Raw genomic sequence first — 26,345 nt, forward strand, 5'->3', positions numbered from 1 at the left:
ATTTGGCATGTTTCAAGGGACAGTGGAATAGTGCATTTATACATATACAGCGGCAAAATAAGCTAGCAGTGGACATTACGTACTTATATGCAGCGCGAACTTACCTACGTACTTATGCGCTTACCCTACACGGTAAAAAGTGAGTGCCGCGTTGGAACATTCTAGAACTTAGTGATTCTGTATTTAATTTGGTGATATTGTGGCAGTGAAATTACACAATGGAGCAAATAGAAAAACGTATATTACTTCAGAAAGATACTTATGAAAAGATAAAAAAGGCTTATAGCAACTACAAAAAGTCGCCTAAGGAAAGGATAACTATTGGATATGTACAAGGAAGAATGGATACTTTAGATACATATTGGAAGGAGTTTAAGACAGTTCACGAGGAGATACTCTTATCGATTTCAATAGAAGATAGACAATTACTTCCGTACTTCGCCGATGATATGTTCGACCAGTTTGAGGAGTTAGTTTATACATATAAAGCAGAGTTAAAGACGGCGTTATTGAAGCTAATTTCTGAAATCGCACCTGTAAACACGTCCAACCAAATCACTGTGAGTAACACAAGTACATCCAATAGTGAAGTCCGTTTGCCTAGAATTTCCATACCGACTTTTAATGGGAATTATACAGAGTGGCAATCATTTCACGATCTTTTTGTGGCATTAATTCATAACAACTCGTCATTAGAAAACGTACAGAAACTACACTACCTAAAAAGTAGTCTGACGGGCGATGCTGAAGTATTATTACGGCAGTTCTCAATCACCGGAGAGAATTATACTGAGGCGTGGGCTATTCTGAAAAAGAGATATAATAACAAGAGATATATCGCGAATACCGTTTTTAAGAAGTTTTTTGGACAACGAGCGTTATCTCAAGAATCGGCTTCTGCGATTAAGCAGCTGTTAGATACTACTGTTGAATGTATGAACGCGCTGAAGAATTTGGGTTTGCCTACCGATCAGTGGGGTGCAATCGTCACGTTTGCCGTCATATCTAAGTTAGATGTCAACAGTCATAAACAGTGGGAAGAGACAATTAGTGAAGATAGTTCTGATGATCTGCCTGGATTTGAAAGATTGAAGCAATTCTTGGAAACGCGGTTTCGCACACTAGAGATGGTAGAACCTGCAAGTAGAAGTTACAAACAACCACCGAGTATTAAACCGAAGTCATTTCATACAACGGCAAGCAACGATGATCTGCAATGCACCTTCTGCAAAGAGAAGCACCACATACATAATTGTAAGCAGTTTAGTAAGCTACCCATTGAAGAGAGATATAGCCACGTTCAAGGCAACAACTTGTGCTATAATTGTCTTACACCGAATCACACCGTGTTTAAATGCAAACAACACACAACATGTCAAATCTGTAAAAGAAAACACCACTCCTTATTACATAGAGAAAAGAAGCAAGTAAGTGAAGATAAACAGGTTACAACTGCAACGAAAGAGGATCCGCCTGCACACACAAACGAAGAAAAGTTTGTCACCAAGGTTACAGCGCATGTGGCAAGCGGGGAACAGCCTGGTGAGAATGTATGGTTAGCCACAGCACTGGTAGATGTTACATCGAGTTCAGGTCAGTCACACGTCTTCCGTGCTCTCATTGATCCAGGTTCAGAGGTGTCACTGGTAACATCAAGAGTCGTCGATTTATTAGGTTTAAAGAAAAACGAGATCAGCGGCGTCATGTTTGGTGTTGGTGAAGGTAATCGCACATCTCTTAAGCACTTAGTAGATTTACAGATTACGTCTAGATATGATACAAATTTCTCATTTAATGTAAACAACGCATATGTATTGAGGTCTATAACGCGTTTCTTACCTGAAAGGGAAATTAGAGGCTATAATTGGCCACAGCTTAAGGATTTACATCTGGCTGACCCCACCTTCAACGTACCAGGTAGGATAGATATTTTACTTAGTACGAAAATCTATGCAAAGATAATAGATAGTGGTTTGATTAGGGGGCCAGGTGACGTAATCGCGCAGCACACCCGTCTCGGGTGGATCTTGTCAGGTGATATTGAGGTCAATTCAAACAGGTCTCATTATGTCAGGAGCTTTCACATCACAAGACAGATCAAGGAAGAAGACAATCTACTAAGAAAATTCTGGGAATTGGAAATACAACTTTACACAACCAAGAAAGCTTGGTCTAAGGAGGAAGACAGTTGTGAAGAAATCTCCAAAAATACAACAGTAAGAGATGAAACAGGTAAGTATGAAGACTATGAAGTACATCTGCCTCGGAAACAAACAAAACAAGAAACAATAAAGGTTTGCGGTGAAACAAAGCAACAAGCAACTAACAAGTTCCAACTACTAGAAAGGAAGTTCCAGAGAAATGGAAAACTAAAGGAAGAATTCACGAAAGTCACCAATGAATGTTTGAATTTAGGTCATATGAAGAAGGAAGAGAAGGAAGATGAAAGGGAAGGGATTTACCTAGCCCAACACCCTATCATTCGTGAGGACAAGGACGCCACAAGGGTACGGGCTGTATACGGTGCGTCGTTGAACGGATACAACGGTCGATCCTTAACTGACAGCATGCTCGTGGGGCCTACCTTGCAACCTGACTTACGCAGCCTCATCATTCGCTGGAGATGTCACAAAATCTGTGTGGTAGGCGATATAGTCAAGATGTATCGTCAAGTAAGAATGACAAACAACCATACCGATTTACAGCGAATAGTGTGGCAAGACGAAGCTTATGGCAACTTGGAAAGTAATCAGCTGTTAACAGTCACTTCTGGAACCGCCGCGGCACTTTGGTTAGCAGTACGATCGCTACTTCAATTCGCTGATAATGAATCTGAAAGGCATCCACGAAGCGCGGCAGTTGGTAAAGACTTCGTCTACATGGAAGACTTGTTGACTGGCCATGAAGACTTATCTGAAAAGAAGGTAATATGCAATGAAGTTAACAAGTTATTAAAGAAAGGTGGCTTTCACATACAGAAATGTTTAAGCAACTCTGAAGAGTTGTTAAAGTACTTACAAGAGGTTAGTAACAGTAAAGAAACAGTGAACAGTCTGGAAATAAAGCAAGATAAGGTAATAAAAATACTTGGACTTACCTGGGACAGGAACGAAGACACCTTTAAAATAACGGTGAACTTACCGGAACTCAGGAATCCTGTAACAAAAAGGTTAGTTTTATCAGATGTGGCCAGTCTCTTCGATCCCTTAGGATGGCTAGCTCCAGTCGTCATAACAGCGAAAGTCATGGTACAGAAATTATGGCTTTGCAACCATGGGTGGGATGAAGAACTGCCCGCTGAATTTGTTAATGAATGGGTTACTTACCGGGATGAGCTGAACGAACTGCAAATGATCGGAGTCCCACGGTGGTTGAAAATCACAACAGGCTGCAAGGATTTACAACTGCATGGGTTCCCTGACGCATCATTCGTTGTCGACGCCGCAGTAGTTTATGCGAGAGTCGTGAGTAGTCCGAAATTAGAACTTTACGCCGCAGCCTTGTTTGCAGAGCTATTGCATGAGCTCTCAAACTTACTGAAGACGAGAGAAGAAGAAGGGAAAACCAAGACAAGTCGAGGAGATTATTTGACAGCAGCTGAAATGGAAAAAATAAAAATGAGATGTATAAGATACTACCAATATATTTTGGTATATGAAGATAAAATTAAGCATCTGAAAAGGAAAGGTGAAATTCAGGCAAAAAGTTCTTTAATCACACTGACCCCATACTTAGATGAATCTGGTCTGTTGAGGGTAGTAGTTGGCGGCCTTAACAGCTCTTCCATAAAAGAACAAGCAAAGCAACATATCAAAAAACTAATGATAAAAGAGGCTTCCGTAAGAACTTTGCACATAGAAATTCTGATTATAATGAATGATATACATTCGAAGCATATGTTGGATTATCTGTTTAAAGGCAACTATCAGACAAGTTACACTCGGCTGCAGATCATGTATTCTGGAAGAGGCTACAGTTTCCGCTTACCACTACTTTACATATAAACCGCACGCTTGTATATCACCATCGTGATCTACATACCTGAGTCCAAAGGGGTAGGCGGTCAGCCTTTAAAATACTTACATCCAATTACAGTTTAAAAGTAAATACCTATTTTAGGTAGCATCCCAATCAGACTTAGGTATAGTCGCGAATACCTAAGTAACTAAGGTTAAACGTTCATTACATAACCGCTTTCCCGTTGCGTATCTCAATACATGTGCATAATTACCTATAAACGTAACTTGTAATCATTGAGATGATTTAAGTGGTTATTTAACAAATAAACCACTCGTTATTATTTCGTCAACATCAAACATCATTCAAAAGACTTTATTATGTTAGAATAAGAATTATACTCGAGTGTATTCATTAGATTGTTTGTGAAAAATAAGATGTAACGAGTTTCCATGTTCGTACTTAATCATAAACATTATTTACTAAAAGGTTTGTTTAGCTAACATTAAGTTTTGTATTTAGTAACTAAAACAATCCATACAGTCCATTACAATTGAATCGTGTTAACCGTGTTAGCAAACAAAATGTTATTTTCTAAGATAAAATGAATTTATAGTCGTAAGTACGCAAAAAATTTTATATATTACATGCCCTATGTCAGATCGCTTTTAATATTTGTGATATATTTGCTTATATTATTTTGTTAAATTGCTCAGTTTACATTATTTAGACGCGAAATGAACTAATTAGGAAACATTTACTATTGAAATTATACTTTAATTTTATGAATCTAAGGTTCAAAGCAGTTCATTCATGGTTGATAACATATGTTCATACACCTCTTAAATGTAAACGAGCACTTGGGTGATGGGATTTGTTTACTTCTTTTACATTATTAATTAGTTAGCACACATTTTGTGGGTACCTAGCTTGACTAGTTATGTAGTACGTAATTAGCACCAAGCTAACTTGTTCGTGATATAATAATATTTTCTACGGCCCGACCATAGATCGATATTGTGTTTCCAATGAATAAAATGTACCTACATTTTGTTAGATTAGATAATTACCGCCGATACAGTAGTTTAAATTGTATTGAGTAAGGAACTATAGTTTTTATGACTATTTGGTTTCATAGTTTGCATGTCGACTGTTAGTTGTTAACTTAATCGACTAGATTTTTATGCCCTATGTTTTTTCGGTTAAAGTTTACAATGTACTAGTGTTATTATGCGGGTTTAGGTCAACGAATATTTTCTTACTCATTCTAGAGCTTGGTTTAAAAACTGTTGTTTTTGGTGGGCGATATGTTAAGTCGAAATTTGATTAGCTATACGCACCTATACATGTATACCTATATGTACCTATAATGAGCCAACCCACCGCTGCATTTTTAGTTGCAATAAATAGTCATAAGCGTATGGACCTGTTTTAATTTCTTCTAACACCTTCACTCCAAAATGAACCTTAACGTCTAGAACATACGGTAAAACAGTTTTTCTTCACGTTTTCTTTTAAATTCAGTGCAACCAATACCTAGAGGCTTGAAAAAAACGGTTATGTCATAGAGACCATCATTCGATTTAGTAACAGAACAATAGTTTTCTGTACAGTCACGGACTTTAATTGCTGAGCCACTTACCTCATTCATAAACGTCTACTAAAGTTACCAAGCCGCTAATAATCGTTTGTCCCTTTCCATCATACCAATACGTCGGAAAGGGACAAAGGATTATTAGCGGCTTGTTAACTTTAGTAGACGTTTATGAATAAGAGGGTTAGGGTTTACTTTACATTGGACATTTCATACCGTTAGTATTGCAACCAAAATAGCATGAACCGTAAATGGATCAACAATTAAAGTCCATGACCTTATATGTTTTATTTGGAAGATATTAGTGTTAAGCTATAAGTAAATTGTTTTAATTTAGCCCTCAAACATACGGACTGTATTTTGGCATATATTTATAAGATTTTAAAGAATGTATAACTAAATGACATAAGAAAACGCATTTATAACATGACCGAAAATGTTACGGTAATATGGGACCGTTTCTAATGATACCAAAAAAAAATATGGAGTACATACAGCCTTAAATGATATTGTAAAGAATTCTACATAAGTATTTTGCTACTCGTCCAAAGTAGTTCATATACATGTAGACGTAGGAGCGCTGCGACAGTATACCTATAGGGACCGTGCGCGATGGAGGGTCTGCCATCTTGTGGCCTGAATTGGAACCATAAACATGGACATGTACACGTCACGTGTTTTCTTGTGCATAGTAGGTTCTGCCATCTTGTGGGCTACATCGGAACAATAAACATCACATTTACGCCTCGCGCCAAAAATCTGACGGCTCCTGTGCTGCCTCCTACAGTTCATGCACGCTCCCTATATAGCCCGCGAGACGGACTACCCGTCCCCCTCTGATTAATACAGTTAGAAAAAGACTAGTAGTTTATCTCGCGGGCGTTCCTGTGCTAAGCTTAATGGCATTGTCGGTATTATTTAAAAAAATGCATACAATTTAATTTTAACCGCACAGAAAATTTTAACAACTAATAAATAGCAAAAAGGAAACACGCCTTTAAGATACCGTCATTTACTGTTTTTGTTTTGTCAATAGTGACTTATTTACACTGAGGTTAATAAGTGTAGGTATAAGTAGTTGAATTTTACTTCGATTTACAATAAATATCTGCTTTATTTATGTGACTTTCTTTTGACATCCTGCCTCCCTTAAGTTCTAATTAAGAGGGAAGAATAGCTTTTCAAATTTAACGAAATACTCGGAATGGTAATTCTTTGAAATTCCATGTCGGGACAAAACGTTTTCCACCAACTTAATCTTAACAAATCACTTTGAATATGATGTCGATCGCTTCAGCATTATTTATTCTAGGTTTATTTATAGGTTTCGCTTTTTTGAAAAAAACATTTTGTTTTCTGTTGCAAATTTTGAAAAAAAAAAGGAAAATCTATAAACCTAGTGTTTCATTGTGTCAATACCATACTAAATAATCGGACAGACAGACGGATATGACGAATCTATAAGGGTTCAGTTTTTTGCCATTTGGCTACGGAACCTTAAAAATGTACACGTGGTATACTTCCCTCTTAAAACCGGTTAAGTGCGAGTCGGACTCGCGCTCTAAGTGTTCCGTACTATCACGCAATATCTTATCCATAGATACAGGATCAATTAGATATAGTCGGTCACCTGTCATTGTAGGCAAAATAAAAATACCGTATCAAGGTCCCCCATTTCCCCCTATTTCGGGAGCAGAGATAAGAAGATTAAGAGAACTCTCTAAAAACCTTAGAATTTACCTTAGTAAAATTAATCCTTTAGGTACCTCAAAAATTACTGAGGTGGAGATTTATCTATACTTAACGCCTACATTGTTTTGGCTTAGCCATTTTGTACAGACTTAGCGAGATTTACGAGGTATATATTCCTACGTAAGTGCTTTTTAGACCGTTAAGGCACTTTGGTAAGTGTAGTGACCTACCTATGTATTTTGGTACCTAATTTAACAATGTTAGATTAGGCAATTACCAATTTTATTCGTCGCAATGAAATTCTGTCAATCGTTAGACCTGCCGTATTCCGTTATTTCTTACGAATAAAATGTTCATCGAGGTGCTGTGTTTCAGCCATTTTAAGAACGATATGTAGTTGGGCTGAGAGATAGATACTTAAACTTATTTAGCAACCTCTTAACCTGCGAACAAAACTGTTTCTTCGACCGCGTCCAAATGAAGATAAGTTAGAGATAAACCATCTGACCCTCACACAATCACTTATTTATAATGTTATGTACGAGTACCTACTTAGTTGTCAACATCGCATGTTGAGAGCGGTTGTGAATAATTCTTCAATAACTATATAACATTGTAAGTAACAATGTATTCTATTCGATGTAATAAACAGTGACGATTGAAATAGTAGTTTTGCATTTGAACTAGATCGACTTGTATTGTTTACAGTTGTACATTGAGCGTTGTAAATGAAAACCGGTAGTAAGGCGCACGTGCGTAAACAAACTTATATCATATAAATTATTTTGTGACTTGATTTGTGGGAGCACTTGACGGATCTTGAAGGTAAGTGGTTTACTAATATTGTATTATGGCTTACGAATTTCATCCAGCTCATGTTTTAGGTAGGTACTATTTCATTTGTTAAAGTCTGGAACGATATTAGGTACACTATAATATATGTTAGCTAATTTTAAGCAAATGGTCGAGTGAAATAAAAGATATACATAGGTACCTATGTAGGTAGTTAAGGTCTTTATTAATTCGTCTTAATTGGGCCATTTTCATTTACATATCAAATTATTTTCATTTTTACATTTAATTGATTCCGTTGCGTTACGAAAATCACCTACATAAATTGTATTCAAGTTTTTATTTCGCACAAATCAAATTTATGTCAATACACATTGTAGGTAAGTATAGGTAACTTAAATTGAAATCGACAAATATTTGGATAACACAATGGAATCATATAGGTACATTAAGATGAAATCATTTGTCCTATAAAGATTTTACAATTTACTCAAATAAAATTAGGTAATCAATTTGGTAGTCTGGACCAAGAAACGCCAATATTTAAATACTTACTGTAAAATGTTGTAAATACGTAGTAAGATAAACGGTCTCCAAGCCAATTCGGTAGGTAGTGACCCTGCCCATGAAGCAGGAAGTCCAGGGTTCGAATCCCGGTCAGAGCATTTATTTGTGTGTTTATTGTTCCCGAGTCATGGATTGTAATTTCTATGTATCTATGTATATATCTACATAAGTGTGTATATCGTCGCCCCGTACCCATAATACAAGCTTTGCTTAGTTCGGGGCTAGGTCGATTTGTGTCACAGTCCCCAAATATTTATTAACCCTTTGAACGCTTCATGTCATAAACACAAACATCACTCAAACGCCGAGCTCCCGGGCGCAAGGGAGCGCAAACCTTACTCGAAAGTGTGAAGGTTACTTTGACAGCGTTCGACATAACACCTATATGCGTCCTTGGCGCTGTGGGCACGACTAGTAACGACACCTTTAGGCATTCAAAAGATCTGTTACCGGCTGGGTAAAGCTCGGCATCGGCAGATATTGGGCACTAATAACAATCGATTTAATATCATCGAATAAATCTAATAGACATTGAGTTCAATGAGTCATCAGCAATCGATTAGAAATAACCATTGTGACCGACTTGGCTCGCTCCGCTGAAAACGTACGAGTTTCCTATAAGATAACGACTGTTAGAAAGTGAATGCTATCTATCTTTAAAATAAATGAAAGTTTCTAGCCCCTTATCGAATTGCTAAAGGTTCCCGTATCCAAAAGGTAAAACGGGACCCTATTACTAAGACTCCGCTGTCCGTCTGTCTGTCTGTCCGTTTATCACCAGGCTGTATCTCATGAACCGTGATGTTGTCGCTATAACAACAAATACAAAAATAAAGCAGAATAAAATAAATATTTAAGAGGGCTCCCATACAACAGACATGTTTTTTTACCGTTTTTATAGATAAAGGTACGGAACGGCGAGTCCCACCACACTTGGTCGGTTTTTTTAGGTGTATTCCCATTTGAGGGAATGATTTAGGGTTTCATGCAACAAATAAATAGCGGTTACATTGACTTAGATAATCTAGTGCAACTTTGACCATGGTATCCAATCTGTGACGTTAGAATAGAATAGCATAGAATAGAAGCGTTTATTTGAAAGAATACGTAGGTACAAGGTGTTACATTAAATATTGTCACAGTATTCAGCCGAAACAGCATGCAAATATTAAAATATACTTATAATCTACTTATTCTAATCCCTATATGCTAATATGACATATTCATATATTCCTTCACTGAATAAAAACAATTTTCTTGAAGCCACTTAGTCAATACATTCTTAAATTCTAAATCGTGCAAGAGCTTGATACTATCAGGTAGTTTATTAAAAATTTCTATGCAAGTATTGTAGGCATTCCGTTTATATATATCCGCACGGCAGGGAGGCTGATACAGAAGGGTCCTATATTGAGCTCTTTGGTTTCCTTTAAAAATCTCTGAGCGCAACTTAAAATACTCCATATGAGTCTTTACAAAGATACAAACTTTTTTAATGACTTTGTCTCTGACTATTCGTCTAGAGTACTGTTGGGAGTACCTTGGCTACATTGGTGTATTCGACGTTTCGTTTTCTTAGTCACACCTGTTTTATTGCAGGAGATGTACATCCGACTTATATTGTTGTCCCTTCTCGGGGCAGTGGTGTGTGATCACCACAGCAGAACGAACCAGCTTCCTGACCGTTCAACTATAGTGCATCTGTTTGAATGGAAGTACAAAGATATTGCCGACGAGTGCGAGCGGTTCCTTGCTCCGAAGGGGTTTGGAGGTGTTCAGGTACGTACCTTTCTATTTAATAGTTTTGATGGTTAGTATCCTTATCTACAGCTCCTTATTGGTGGTCTTCTTTAAGCTGATTATTCTGGTAAGAAGGGAACACACGTTTATTAACTAGTCTGGTTTTGAGTCTGAAGCCGGGTTTCGGAAGGGTAGGTACCTAATGAGCGAGGAATGGCTGAGCAGAAAATATTGCACAGGACATAAATTTGGCACAGGATAGGCAGTGCAAAGGCGAACTTATCCCTTTAAGTATTGCTTCCAGTTAACCTTTGAGTAGATGAGAATTGATGAAGAACAGTAGACACTGAGTATCATAGGCTAGAGGAAAGTCAATAAAATTATAAAAATGGGCCAAAATAAATAAAATATAATAAAAATAGAAATAATAGTAAGTATAACAAATATATAGAATACCTAATATATAACACAGTAATATAGTTACAAACAAGTTAATTCAATCTGGTCCGATAGCCACAGCTTCTTTAACTGCCCCTTAAACTTAAACGGTATACGAAAATAGTACATTACGATACAAGTGCGAAAAATAGGAAATTCGAAACGAGTGGCGATAAATTAAAACACGTTCGAGGGAAGGTTTTTTTAAATCGACACGAGTTGCGAATTACCTATTCGCACATGTATCGTACAACGTTTTACAGTACATTATGGCCCTTTAAATGTTCCACACAGTAACGTAATATACTAATTTTCGCACTAGTGCGATAAAGTAGCACCATATGTACTGTAAATGTATATAATAACTTTATATAATATATCGCTTGTGTTTTAAATTTTATTCAAACCATATAGCTATTTAATAATAACGTTATTCAATCAGCGATGATTATGAAAAGTCATATTTAATAATTATGAACTTCCAGATATCTCCACCGTCCGAAAACCTGATCATACATCTAGACAACGGCAAGAGGACATGGTACGAACGCTACCAAGTCATGTCATATAAGCTGACGACTCGCTCCGGTAACGTCGAGGATTTCCTCAACATGACGCGCAGATGCAACAAAGTGGGAGTTAGGTTAGCTGCATGATTTTCTACCAAAATTTTACGAGTTTTCGATTACCGTTAGAATCCAGGATATAATGAAGTTCTCTTGTTAGTATCTATTGTTAAGTAGCACTATACTGCTACTTGACGCTAGATGGCGCTACCAAAATAATATGCGTTTTGGTAAGAATACTGGTGTATGGAGTGAACACTATGACTTATTTCTCTATGACGAAAGGCACAAAGATATTTGGGTGGCCACGCGTCGGTTGACGTCTTGGGCAGTCAAAGGGTTAAAAACCAAGGAATATTACAACATTTAACGTTATCTATAATTCCCACAGAATTTACGCTGATGTGGTAGTAAACCATATGACTGGCGACAATCGAAACAACGTGGGCACAGCGGGTAGCACGGCGGACTTCAAGAATTACTCATACCCCGCTGTACCGTACAGTAGGGAGCATTTCCATTACCCGTACTGTTCTATTGAGAATTATAATGATGCTTCTCAGGTGAGTCGGTACTTCGTAGAATAAGAACGTGAGGTAGTTCCATTTTTAATATAGGCTAGTTGAGGCATTTTATTTAAATTTGTAAGTACCATACTTTCTTTAGTTTGAACATGTTCATGTAATTTTTCAACACATCAACTGATGAAGGCCATCTTGATTGTTCAAAAACGAATGACAAAGTTGCATTTTATCCACATGAGGGGCAAAGTAATTAGATGCAAATTTTGAGTTGTTTCCTTATGTTAGCTGGTAGAATTGACACATTACATTACATTGTGTCACAAGGGGGCAAAATGACATATTTAATGTACGCCACATTGAATCCTGAACGAAGCGAGGGGTTCTACAGTTGAGTCCCGAATGTATATATAGCGAGGATTCAGTGTGTTAATAAGGAGGAAATAATTTCGCTACCATGTGACACAAACTGCTTTTCACATCACCTATGAGGAAATGATAACCTTCTTAAATATTATTTAAACAAAAAAAAGGTAAGCAAAAAAGATATAAAATCGTGTCCTAGAACAGAAAACAGTCGCTTTAATCTCTCCTAGCAGAGACGAAAAGTGCCACTTTGATCCTTCATAGCAGGGAAGAAAAAGCCCTTTTTCGAATGGGTGATGTGAAAGAAGGTTTCATTTGTGCTCTATCCTCCTGGATCCCAGAAGCGTTGTTTTGTTTTTGAATTTGGAACCATGTCTTGTTTAGTGATTGTTAAAAATAATGTTTGAACTGTGTCCTTTATAAAGGCCTCTGGGATTCAGGAGGCTATAATAAAACTAACAGCCCGATTCGAACTTTAAGATACGTCAAAAATTTCCTAATGATACGATATGGATTGGATATGTTACTCAAAAGTGACGTATTTTGTTTGAAGAAACATCACTTTTCACACTGACATATTTAATCCATATCGTATCTATGGAGTGTGGAATTAAAAGGAGTGAAATCTCTTATGGTAGAACTGTTGCAAAAGTGTCCAGCTGTCAGCTATAAATAATAGTTCCAAATCTCTGCAGAGTAGCGCTAGAGTAGCTAAGAACCTAGGCGTTATTGATGGAGTGAAGTGCGCTGTCTATGATTTGATTTATTTCTAGTATTCTAGGTATTGTAGCGCCACCTATTTAAGGTTTTTTGATGACACTTTTTAGGGTTCCGTAGCCAAATGGCAAAAAACGGAACCCTTATAGATTCGTCATGTCTGTCTGTCTGTCCGATTATGTCACAGCCACTTTTTTCCGAAACTATAAGACCTATACTGTTCAAACTTGGTAAGTAGATGTATTCTATGAACCGCATTAAGATTTTTACACAAAAATAGAAAAAAAAAACAATAAATTTTGGGGGTTCCCCATACTTAGAACTGAAACTCAAAAAATGTTTTTTCTACAAACCCATACGTGTGGGGTATCTATGGATAGGTCTTTAAAAATGATATTTAGGTTTCTAATATCATTTTTTTCTAAACTGAATAGTTTGCGCGAGAGACACTTCCAAAGTGAAAAAAAATGTGTCCCCCCTTGTAACTTCTAAAATAACAGACTGAAAAATCAAAAAAATATATATGATATACATTACCATGCAAACTTCTAGTAAGTAGTTTGTTTTAATACGTCATAAATGGTACGAAACCCTTCATGGGCGAGTCCGACTCGCACTTGGCCGCATTTTGGTACAACATGGAGATTCCATTCCTTACCTCCACTCCACCTTCCATAATAATAATTATTATTATTTTAAACTTTATTGGACAAATACAAGTATAACGTACAATAGGCGGACTTAATGCCTTGAGGCATTCTCTACCAGTCAACCACTGGGCCAAACAGAAATTTGCTAAGGTGGGTGCAGTGTGAAAAGAAAATGTTCCAAAATTAAATACTAAGTCTAATACTAACAGGCCAGTATACAAACTAATAGGTAATATATATATATATATAATACTTGTAATCGTATCTTTAGCAAATATTTGACGTATCTTATAGTTCGAATCGGGCCGTATGTATAATATTTTATACACATACCTACAGGTTCGCAATTGCCAACTGGTAGGGCTCAAAGACCTGAACCAGACAATTCCGTACGTTCGGAGAAAGATTACACGGTTCTTTAACCGACTTATCCACTACGGAGTCGCCGGTTTAAGGTAGCACTAGCAATAAATAGCCTATTCTATGGAAGATGGAGATTAGGGATAACAATCTCCATGTACCAAAAAGTGTCCTTAATTAAAAAAAAAAACCTTAAATAGGCGCTACAATGCCTAGAATATTTGAAAAAAAAAATCAAATCATAGACAAGCGCACTTTGCTCCGTCAGTAACGCCTAGGTTTTTAGCTACCGTAAAACTACACAACTATAGTCCAATACTGCAACTATGGTCCACAAGTTCGAAAGGAAATTAAGTATCTATACCAATGTTCCTTTTGGTTTACTCCTAGTTTTACCTTCCATTTATAAACATACTTTGCCTTAGAACTACAAAAATATAGTAAAATACACACCTGATCGAGAAAAATTGAGTTTATTTGTGGACCATAGTTGGGAGCTTTGGACTATAGTTGGGGGGTTTTACCTCTAACGCTACTCTGGAGAGATTTGGAACTATTATTTATAGCTGACAGCTGGACACTTGCAACAGTTCTGCCTAATGAGATTGTATTCCTTACCTCCACCTTCCATAGCCTAGTCGATTCATCAAAGTGATGTTCCAAATTCAATTTCAAATTATTTATTCGTTAAACATGATGTTAAAGCATACACTGCCACTGCAGTTTGCTGGTTTTTGTGTTAATGTGTGATTTGCTTTACACGTGACAACTACATTAGAGTTAGATCAAACAAACTCTGCTAACCATTTGTATTGAATGACAAAGTGTGGGAATCTCATAATAAATGACAGATGTGCAAGTTGCGGATAGTTTCCCAAAAGTTTAAAAAGTTCTCGGAAATTCCAGGAAACCGTAGAGAAATAAGTAAGCATAGTGCTGATTCAATACATCACCTTTGTTATCAAAACGCTTATTTTTTTCGTAGTCGACATCTAGCGTCTAGTAGCGGATTTATAAGTACCGCTACTTGACATTAGGTGTCGCGATTGGCGAAAAGGGTATTTCTCAACAATTTACAACTCATTGAGTTGAAAATAGTTTTTTTTGAATACTACGTCGGTGGCAAGCAAGCATACGGCCCGCCTGATGGTAAACAGTCTTCCTAGCCTAACTCCAGAGGAGTCACATGCGCGTTGCCGACCCTAGCATCCCCCCCCTCGTTGAGCTCTGGCAACCTTACTCACCGGCAGGAACACAACACTATGAGTAGGGTCTAGTGTTATTTGGCTGCGGTTTTCTGTAAGGTGGAGGTACTTCCCCAGTTGGGCTCCGCTCTAGATCTGGAATGATATCCGCTGTGCTGTGCCCTACCACACAAAGCGAGATGATATTCACAATGCCCATACCTCTCTTAAATTCCGGTTAGTCCGGTTATAAGCTGAAAATTGTTGAGCATTGACATTTCGTTCGTCGCGACATCTATTAGTACTGAGAAATCCGCTAGTCGTCGCTAGATGTTGGCTACGAACATAATAAGAGTTTTGGTAAGGAAACTGATATATGGAGTGAGCACTTTATGCTTATTTCTCCATGCAGGAAACAAAGAAAACTTTCATGTTGGAGATGGAAAATTTCGATACAAAAACATGAGAAGAAATGTGGAAATTTCGTAATTATGCCATGTTTCCGAGGGCACATCAATACCTACGTTAAATATCATGAAAATATGACGTTTATTTAACCCCCCACTTTGTTGTATCAAAGTCGGCGCTATTAAGAGTGAACTGACGCATTTTATCATTGACGACTAAGTCACGATCTGTGATCCGAGTGAATCGAATAGACATTCAGTTTGTTTGGTGTTTTGGTGTGAAATATCATGTGTTGTGCTAATGTTATTAAAAATAAAATGCTTTGGTCTAATTCATCATAAGTTGCTGCACTGTTTTCTTCTTTTGCCGCACTCAGCACACCTACTGTTAATATATTTAATAAATCCACTGTAAGTAATATATATGACCTGTAGAAGCGGCTGATCTTTTGTCTATTGTTAACTAAAACCGCGGGTGCCACTACCAAAAAAAAACGGTCGGTATAATTCTAATTGGCACCTGAGCGCGGGCTAGTCCAACGCTCAAAAAACCAGTGTAGGTGTGCTTTCCGATAATGCGCCTTTGTTACGCATATCGAGGACACATTTTAGACTGGTTCGGTAGCGTTCGACTCGCCGGCACTCAGTAACCGTATGGAGACCACACAAGAAATCGCAAATTATTTTTCCGTTTGTTCATTTTGAATCTTATTTCAACTACCATAGGAGTTGTAATTAAATAACCGGTTAAAGTAACCCGGCCCTTTTTTTGCAGGTAGTGGCACGCGCCGTTTTAGTTAACAATAGACAAAGGATAAGCCGTTGGGGGCCAGCTACAAATATTAACGACAATACCTACACTAATAGGACAATATGACAAACATTGATATAACACGCTAATCTCTTATTCTTCCTGGCGTTGTCCTCATTTTTCCACAGTTCATGATAGCCTGGGATCCGCTTGGCAACTAATCCCGAGAATTGGCGTAGGCACTAGTTCTTACGAAAGCGACTGCCATCTGACCTTTCAACCCAGAGGGTAAACTAGGGCTTATTGGGATAGTCCGGTTTCCTCACGATGTTTTCATTCACCGAAAAGCGAATGGTAATATCAAATGATATTTCGTACATAAGTTCCGAAAAACTCATTGGTACGTGCCGGGGTTTCACCCCGCGACCCCCGGATTGCAAGTCGCGCGGTCTTACGTCACAAACATGTCTTCACGTAGCGTCTGTTATCCCGATACATTTCTTTTCGATGTACATGTTTCATGTTGGCTATGCCTCTAGCGTCAAGTGAAGGTCCCTGGTAAATTTGAAAGAATACTAAAACTACAGCTGGCAGTTGTCAAATTATGATATCTCTGTCCCACAATCGTTAGGCAGATTTAATAACTTACGACACCTAGGTATATCTTAGTTCCATCCATGCACCGAGCCTTATCAAGTTATCACTGATACGAGTACATAATTCGGCAACTATTCGGCGTTTGTATGGAATTTTCGGCGACTATTCAGTATTGCTAGTTGCCACATTTATTCTACGTTTACTGGAAAAAAAATAAGACACCGATTTGAGGCAATTGCGGCGTTTAAAATCTAAGTCGCATGTGATGCGATATCGGTGAATGTGTATACCCCTTCCTTTAGTGATGAAAATATAGTATTTCTCGTACTATATTGTTTTTGTATAGTATATACTACAATTGACTAAAATATAGTGCGATATATTCGGTATTCGGTCGAATGTCGGCTACTATTCGGCCTAATAGCGAATAACTTCATCTGCCTAAAATGAAAAATACACAATAAAAATAACCGAAAACCCCTATGCTTAGTAATACGTACCTATTCTTGGAAAGTTGTTAAAAACGAATACCCGTTCTCTAAACATTTGTGAATTACAAAAAAAATATTTTTATTATGGGTCTGATTTGATTGACTCTAACCACATTTACTGATTATGAGCAACAAAACTGAAACCTTAGTTACGTTATGCTTGTCTAACAATTTTCATAGTTAATGTGAGTCAAAATGTCCGCATAACACGCGGATATTCGGTGAATCGCGACGGTCGGAGAAAGGCCGGGGCATCTCTACTAATTACATTTCTCTAAAGAATAGTTATCTAAAGAAAGAAGAAAGAAGGTTAACAAAGAGAGTGTATAAGGGAGAAGTAGAAGAGGGAGCTGGAAGGGGTAGACCTCGACGGACTTTCACTGATCAAATCGGGGAAATCCTGAAGATAGGCCAGGTCAAGAGCACCCTAAACCGAAAGCGTGTATGAGGAATGTCATGAAAGTGAAGGAAGCGAAAGAGGTATGTCAGGATCGTAGCAAGTGGAAATCCGTGGTCTTTGCCTACCCCTTCGGGAAATAGGCGTGATTATATGTATGTATGTATGTAGTTATCTGATAAAGCTGTCAGATTCTTCTTCAAATCTTTATTTTACTATCCTATCTAAACTTTCTAGGTGAGATCTTGTAATCTAGTCGGCTTAAAAGATCTGAACCACGCGCTGCCTTACGTTGTTGACAAACTATCTTCGTTTCTCAATCAGCTCATTTCTCTTGGTGTGGCGGGATTCAGGTTGGTGTTTATCATGTTGTATATTTCTCATATTTTATTGCATGGTTTCTTCTGTTAAAACAAAATAAAGTAATTGTTCTACATTTGAACAAAAGTTCATTGTAGATCAGTGGCGGTGGTTCACAAATATTCGTAGGAAACCCGGAGCTAATTTTGCTTTCCTTTTCTCCATAAACCGATCGTGAAAGTACTTAATGGGCTAAAATTAGACAAGCCGGTGCGAATCGAGTTCTTTGAACGATCCGCCGCTGTTGTAGATGTATAAAGTGTAAGACAAATTTATTAATTTCAGTAGATTGAGTTTTTTATTTATTTAAACTTTATTGCACAAAATGAGTTAGATTACAAACTAACCTAACCTAACCTACGTTAGAATATAAACAGACATAGAAGTTTTTGTGACAAAATAAAGTGTTTGACAAAATGAAATATCGACATGTCTGTTATCGATGTTACCTTTTTTTTTTTTAATTATTTTATTGACAATAACAAAATACATAATGGATATATACAGATGATTACTATAACTAGCTTATATCTAAAATAGGCCCTTGAGGCATTGTACCAAGGATGCTGGCGGCATTTCCTCGTTGTATCGCAATACTGATACGTTGTGCGAGGAAGCCGCCAGCTCTTCGGTCACCAGTTACGTCAACCAGACGTTTCGCGATTTCTCCAAAAAACTTGTGCGCGCTGGGACCCCATTGACCTAGGGTTTCAACGCCAAAAGGTACAAAATGGTACTCTCTACCGAGGCTCTATATTTATTACCTTAACGTTACCTATAGACCTATATTTTATGAAGTGAAGATAGCTACCGCAAAATACACAACACGTTCGATATCTTCTTTAATATATTGCTCGTTTTGTATTCTTTTAGCACTGTATACTACGGTTTATGTTTTTATTTTTAAGTACAAAATAAATGTAATAAAGAAATTATGTAAAGATTTGTAGTTAATTTTCATTCTTGAAATTTCTCGGTAATTAGCAAGTAGAATTTATATCTCTTAATTATTAATCTATGAGTGACTTATCGATAATAGATTTATCGATGTTTAATTTTTTCAAACACTCGTTTTTGCCACAAAAACTTCTGTTTGATAATAAAGTAACGGGTGTACAGTCTTACGGTGTCATATACAACACTGTACAAATGGCGGACTTAATGCCAAATGGAATTCTATACCAGTCAACCCTAAGGCAAAACAGAGACACATACAATTGATACAATTGACCATAGTTCTGTAGATGGCGCTGCACGGCTTTTTGCATTATGTAACTTTGGTTGTCAAATATGGTTATTCGACGATTAAATTACCAAAAAACTTGGCGCCATACAAACGCCATCTTCTTCGCCCGTCAAACTCGGGGTCATGATTTTTCTTAAGGCGTTATTCATAAATGCTTGTAAAGTCTAAGTCGTCTAAGAAGCCCTTGAAAGCCTTGGTTTGTCCTTATCTGACATTTTGATATTTGTATTTGTTAGAAAGTGACAAAATTTAACAGAGGTAGGTTACTATGTTTTATGAATAAGTACGCACCTTTTACTTATACTTATACAATCAATGAATTTGTCTAAAAATCTTAACTAACTTACTTACATAAACTTCACGTCTACTTATGCTTTCGATAACAAAACCAAGTAAATCTAGGTCCATGGGGTCCCAGCGCACACAAGTTTTTTGCAAAAATCGAGAAGCGTCTAGGTGACGTAACTGGCGACCGAAGAGCCGGCGGCTTTCTCGCACAATGTATCAGTATTGTGATACAATGAGGAAATGCCGCCAGCATCCTTGGTACAATGCCTCATGGGCCTATTTTAGATTTAAGCTAGTTATAGTAACCCCACTGTATATATCCATTATGTATAATATAGATAAAATATGTTATACCTTTGTAAAAAAAACTAAATCATTAATCATTATCGCACCTTCATTTAACATACATAAAACACATTTTATTCTCCTGCAAAATTCAGCACAATATCCCTTTGTTCGATTCAAAATTACTTACAGAGTCGACGCGGCGAAGCATATGTGGCCCAACGATTTAAAGGAAATATACAAAAGACTGCACAATTTGAACACCGATTTCGGATTCGAGCGTCATTCGAAACCGTACATTTTTCAAGAAGTTATATATTATGGCAATGAAGCCATTCAACCGAACGAGTATACGGGTTTGGGCGACGTCACTGAGTTTAGAGTAAGTACTTTGTAGAAACCTTTCAATGACATTAGTATTGTATGATATGAATGCTAATCTATTTAAATCGAACTACAGTAGAACCTGGATAGCACGAAGGGAAACGCCAACGCCTTTTTGCTGACGAGGTTTCATCTTAAAGGGCATCGACTTAGGGAGGTTCTTATAGCTTATTGTTCGTCTAAAGGGGCATAATTACCAGTTCGCTGGACGATATCGGCCTGTCAGTTATTCGCATAAGCTGACAAACGCGAATAACTGACAGGCCGGTATCGTCCGGCGAAACGGTAATCAGTGGACCCATTTTAAAGTGGTTTCGAGTTACAGGGGTAAAACGCATAAAAATTTGTGTTAGAGAGGTAATTATACAAACGCATAAATTACAAGTTAAGTTAAGTTATTATTTTCAAGTTACAGATGTTTGTTAATAAATGACTTCGAGATATAGAGGTGGTAAAACAATACCTCTATTTTTTCGAGTTGTAGAGGTCAATTTTTTTACTGAGTTATAGTTCGTGTCATTCATGATGACGTGCCGCTTTGTCAAATCTAACCTTTAATAGCATGAGTTAAAGCACACGTCTTCGTGAATCACACTTAAGCCCTAACGTGAACAAGATTTATATAAACCCATAAACATAAACATAATTTAAATATAATTTATTTAAATTACGTAGGTATTCCATGGTTATATTATATTCATATAAAACAGACTTAAAACAATTGTGATGGTTTACATGTTCCTGAACTAGGATTCTAGGGACTCAAAATTGTACTGGATAACCGTGAATCGTTGGTTACTTGGTTTTAAAGAGGTTAAATATTTCGAGTTATGGAGGTTTAGGGGTTTGAAGGGAAGGAAATGTCATCTTATTTCATGTTAACGAGGATTTCGCCTTATCGAGGTTTCACTGTATTAGGTATTCAGGCTTGACGCTAGATGTTGATTACGAAAATATTAAGCGTTTTGGTAAGAAAGCTGATGGAGTGAGCACTCTGTTTACTTATTTCTATATGCTAACACTAACGGCCCGATTCGAAGAATGATTAAAGACACGTTTAAGATCTTGGAAAGATCTTTAAAAGATCGATAACTAAACGACATGTCAAAATAGACGTTTATTTCGATTCCGCTGTGATCCCAATAAGATCTATCTACGATATTTCTAACGTCAAAGTGACATTGGTTGCCCAAATCGATCTGCTTCTGTCAATTAATCGGCATACAAACGATATCTAAATAATAACTAAACCAGAACTTATCGTTATCGTATCTCATTCTTCGAATTGGGCCGTAAGTTAATTACTTTCTCAAAGGTTGGCAACGCATAAGTGGCTCCTCCGATGTTGCTTATGTCCATGGGCGGCGATGACTGCTTCCCATCAGGCGGCTCGTCTGCTCGTTTGCAGCCTATTACATAAAAAAAAAACTTAGACGGTTAAACTCACGTATTTTGAGTCACTTGTGCGACATGTTTTGGAGAGCCTAGGTCTCGTTCGGTTTTCTAAAATATGTTTGACCCCTCAATGTATCCTACCCCATTTGTTAATTCCACATTGTTTCACATTTACATCCAAAACAATATAAATGACGGATTGTATCTATACAGAAGTTTCTATACAAAGCGTTCGTTCGTCTTTTTAGTGTACTTGTATAAAACGGCCCCCAGGTACGGATGAATGTTGCTTAGTCAAACATCCTCAATGTACTTGTTACTTTTCGCAGGTAGGTACAGAATTAAAGAATTGCTTCCGTGGTCAGAACCCGCTGAAATGGCTAGTGTCCTGGGGACCACAGTGGGGCTTGTCGCCAAGTGACACGGCATTGGTGTTTATTGACAATCACGACACACAACGGAGCAATGATGTGCTAACGTACAAGGAATCGAGGGCTTATAAGGTATGTTGGCTTTACGTGCCACGATGTTCAGTAGGAGGGCGTTTTTAGGAATCGTCAGGTGTGATGATAGTAGAAAATTGGGACACTTTAGTTCTCATAGTAGGAATAATTAGCACCTAGGTAAGTTACTCAAAATTCTAGTTAATAATAGCCTAAAATTTCTCGGAACTGAGGAACACGTCAACTTACAACGATATCTGTGATATAAAACGCTTATTTCCGAACATACGAGTATACAGTAATGCTCGCCGTCCGCATTCATATTCAATAATATTCTTTCTGCTCTGAAACCTAAACAGTCAGACATTGTGATTTCCGAGGAACTTACTTTCAACAAAAACCTGTAAACGCTCTTTTTTGAAAGGTCCTAATATTTTATTCACTTGAAGAAAACTTCGGCTGGGAAATAAATGTACGCGTTCGCGGAATGTACTCCCTATTGAGGTTTATCTAGAGGCTATATGGGGATCCTCAAAAAAGGAGTGTACAGGTTTTTAAAAGATAACGCGGTATGCCAAAGAAGCTCTGGCTGGACGTTGTTATAGCGGACATGGAAGAGGACAATCTCATACCTGAGGATGCCGAAGACCGGGCAAAGTGGACAAGATTGAGTAGGAAAGTGGACCCTGGCACTCGGCCGGGAAAACGCTAGGTTGAAGAAGTAGAGCAGACACGTGCATGCCACATCCCTAAAATTGCAGGTGTTCACAAGTAGTGGGATATAATGACGCTTGTTTGCCATTGGAAAAGTTATTAAATGAAAACGTATTTTATGTTCAGGCTGCAATAGCATTCATGCTGGCACATCCTTATGGCGAACCTCGGGTAATGAGTAGCTACTTCTTCGACTCCAGCGACCAGGGGCCTCCTGATGACACCAATGAGAACATTCTTTCTCCCAGCATCAATAGCGTGAGTAGAATTGTATGCATATAAAATTCGCCTTTATGGATAGGCTGTATAAAATTATGATTGTTCTTGTGCGCCGATTCCTAACCCTTTGAATCAGCGACACAAAAACATCTTATAATTTCAACATAATTATTTCTGTATCTGTCTGTGTCATCATAGGTTCCAAATGGATTAACCTATTTGAGCACAGAAAAAAGTATCCATTTTTGACTTACTAGCTTTGCTCCATTGTTGATCTACCTCTACTATCCAACTTTTTAAACAAACCTGTGAAACAGTCTTTAAGATCAAACTGCTTTCTTTTTCTAATCCAGGATAATACCTGCGGCAACGGCTGGGTATGCGAGCACCGCTGGCGACAGATCTACCAGATGGTAGCCTTCAGGAACGCCGTAAAAGACACGCAGATCCAGAACTGGTGGGATAATGGGAACAACCAGATCGCTTTTAGCAGGGGGGGCAGAGGATTCATCGCTTTTGATGTGGAAGGAAAGGATTTGAATCAGACTTTACAAGTAAGTTGTCAATATCGTTGAAGAGATAACAGTTTAGTAGACTTATGTGCCAGCGTCGCTGGAGGCAGATCTTACTAGATGGACATGGTAGCCTTTAGGGGTCAAAGACACTCATGTCCAGAACTGGTGGGACAACGGTAATAACCTAGGTAATCGGCCTAGGTATACGTTCGTGACATGAACACATTGAATCCTTCCGCCATTGCAGTGTTACAGCTGGTCATCAGTTGCGCGGCCTCTGTCAAATTGTTCCTCTATGGATACAATCTAAAAAAAGCCACGTCACTTTTAATAGTCCAATAGCTCTCATTACCCCCTCTTCTTGAAACTTCGGCAAAATCATTTAGATAATACATGGGAAGACACAAAACTATTCGCTAATATTACGAGTATAATTATTGAAAGAGATCAATGATCTCAACACTACACCAATTATAACTCAGTTACAAGTAAGCCATAGCCGATCGTTTCGGAGTTCCCTTTTTGTGATACTCGGATTATCCATAAATATGTTTAAGAAGTTCAATAACTTGCCCGTCCGATTTTACGCACAGTATTTAGAGTTAAGCTGGTCAAAGCCTTATTTTCTTTCAAAAGAGTTTCGTTGGCTTTAAATTGTTTTTAGCACTTCCTCCGCATGGCAATTTCTTTATAATAATATTATTTGTCTTGAATGACTGACTTACTTGCTTAAGCAATGACATCTTTTGATTTTGTTACGTGAAAACATTACATACTGTATTTTTTGTGCCAAGCGACGTCCTTCGTCGATAATAGTATAGACTTGATCAAAGCTAAACTAGATTAGCTGGGTTCGTGTGACTCTCAATACCTTATTTTCGATTGTAGACTGGTCTGCCTGCTGGTGAATACTGTGACGTCATCACAGGAAAGAGACAGGGCAGCGAATGTACGGGCAAGAAGGTGACAGTAGACAACAATGGTAACGCCCGAATATATGTAGCGGCGAATGGCGAGGATATGCATTTGGCGATACATGTTGGGAAAGAGGTGAGTTTTTACCTAACACTTTCACTGCCAAGAACTCCACTAGGGAGTTCTCGAAAACTTTGTTCACATGCCACGCGACTCCCGAGGGGAGTTCGTACTATACAATTATAGATGACTAAAGGCCATGCCATCCGACTCCTCTAGCGAGTTCTTCTAAGCTTACGATTTTTCAGGGTTGTCACTATACCTCGTTTTTTAGGATTACAAAAATTCGTACGCAGCTTTATACTAATAGCTAGCCTAGTAAATAAAGTTTAGAGTAAGTAGGTATCTGACATACCTCCCTAATATAATATGTATTTATGCTCACTATGCAACTAAAAATGCATGGTGTTGGCAATTTTGTCCTTTGTGACAGCCCTGGACTCCCTAGAGGAGTCGTCGGCATACGGCATAGAAATAAATGAACTCCCCAGCAGAGTTCTTGGCGTGCAGCGTTGTTTATTCGCCGAGTGCGCGTTTGGACTCCACGGGGGAGTCTTATATAGATGTTTGTATTTACGCCGGCATTCAGCGGTGGACTTGAGTTTTGGCCTGGCAATGAAAGTGTTAATTGCTATTTTTTACCCGGAAAATATTTAGTACGACGACCATCCGGTTTGGTCTAGTGGGTAGTGATGCTAGTGACCCTGCCTATGAAGCCGATGATCCTTGGGTTCGAATCCCGGTAAGGGCATTTATTTGTGTGATAAGCACAGATATTTGTTCCTGAGTCATGGGTGTTTTCTACGTATTTAAGTATTTATATACTACATTAATCGTTGTCTGAGTACCCAGGTCCTAGTCAATTTGTCCAATATTTGTATTTATTATGGCGAGAATCGGGAATTCTCGTGTCTGGGATTAATGTTCTATAGAAAATCAGTACCGGCAAAAAATGAACATCATATAGCACTATTTTCACAAGCTTTTATTTAACCCTTTTCCAGGCCCCACCAATCTACAAAGTTTTCACAAAAAATCCAAATATATTCCAATTAATCCAGCTTTGACGATTTATTTGAAGACAAGTCACATTTCCAGAAACTGCAATCTAATTTGAACCTTAAATCGCAATGTTAAAGTTGAAATTGTAATGGCGCGTATGTGGTCGATAAATCGTACTATGCCTGGAAAAGGGTTAACTTACCCTGTTAGTATGTTAGTTAATCGGATAACAATCCAATGTTATGATGACATGGAGCTGATCTGATGAAGGAGATAGGAGGTGGCCATGGGAGGTCTGTCATAAAATCACCCAAACTTGTGTTTGGATAATATAGTATTAGTTGCCTATGTTCAGCAGTGGGCGATAAAAGGCTGATATAATGATGATGATGTGGGAAGAAACGTATAGTCAATAATAAAAGCATGTACCAAAAATTAAAATTTAGCCAAAAACTTATACATTTTCTGTTTCAGTCCAAGTTGCTGTCGCGTTGATTGTAATTAAACATCGTACCTAAAGTGAAACTATATCTACAGCCGAATTTGTGTAATAATATACCAATAAAACACATTTGTAAGCCTTATTATTTTGTTTAATTATACAATAACAGATAAGACAGACAGGTACAGATAAGACAGATAGGTACTACCTACCTAAAGCTTATTATACCACACAAGACTACATGAATGATAAAACGACGTGGGATTAATTGTGATTCGTAATGATTAATT

The 26,345-nt window shown here is 37.7% G+C and overlaps 2 protein-coding genes across 4 annotated transcripts; both read left to right on the forward strand.

Moving 5' to 3' along the window:
* Positions 1-218: 218 nt before the first annotated feature.
* LOC133524542 (uncharacterized) lies at positions 219-4,004 on the forward strand. The gene has a single exon (XM_061860627.1). It carries the CDS (start codon positions 219-221, stop codon positions 4,002-4,004), a length of 3,786 nt encoding a protein of 1,261 aa, XP_061716611.1.
* Positions 4,005-7,793: 3,789 nt separating this feature from the next.
* Positions 7,794-26,197, forward strand: LOC133523984 (alpha-amylase 4N-like). 3 transcript variants are annotated; one of them, XM_061859738.1, is made up of 12 exons: positions 7,794-7,858; positions 7,952-8,068; positions 10,202-10,381; positions 11,266-11,423; positions 11,738-11,909; positions 18,025-18,140; positions 20,159-20,348; positions 22,075-22,248; positions 23,029-23,160; positions 23,475-23,675; positions 24,525-24,686; positions 26,088-26,197. In XM_061859738.1, exons 3-12 carry the CDS (start codon positions 10,205-10,207, stop codon positions 26,106-26,108), a joined length of 1,503 nt encoding a protein of 500 aa, XP_061715722.1. In that variant the 5' UTR covers positions 7,794-7,858; positions 7,952-8,068; positions 10,202-10,204; the 3' UTR covers positions 26,109-26,197. The 3 variants fall into 3 exon arrangements, with proteins under 3 accessions (XP_061715722.1, XP_061715721.1, XP_061715723.1); XM_061859737.1 differs by lacking the exon at positions 18,025-18,140 and adding an exon at positions 13,940-14,055 and having other exon boundaries at positions 7,811-8,068; XM_061859739.1 differs by lacking the exons at positions 11,738-11,909; positions 18,025-18,140 and having other exon boundaries at positions 7,814-8,068.
* The last annotated feature ends 148 nt before the right edge of the window (positions 26,198-26,345 follow it).

The sequence above is a fragment of the Cydia pomonella genome, chromosome 13, assembly GCF_033807575.1.
Source record: "Cydia pomonella isolate Wapato2018A chromosome 13, ilCydPomo1, whole genome shotgun sequence".
NCBI lineage: Eukaryota > Metazoa > Arthropoda > Insecta > Lepidoptera > Tortricidae > Cydia > Cydia pomonella.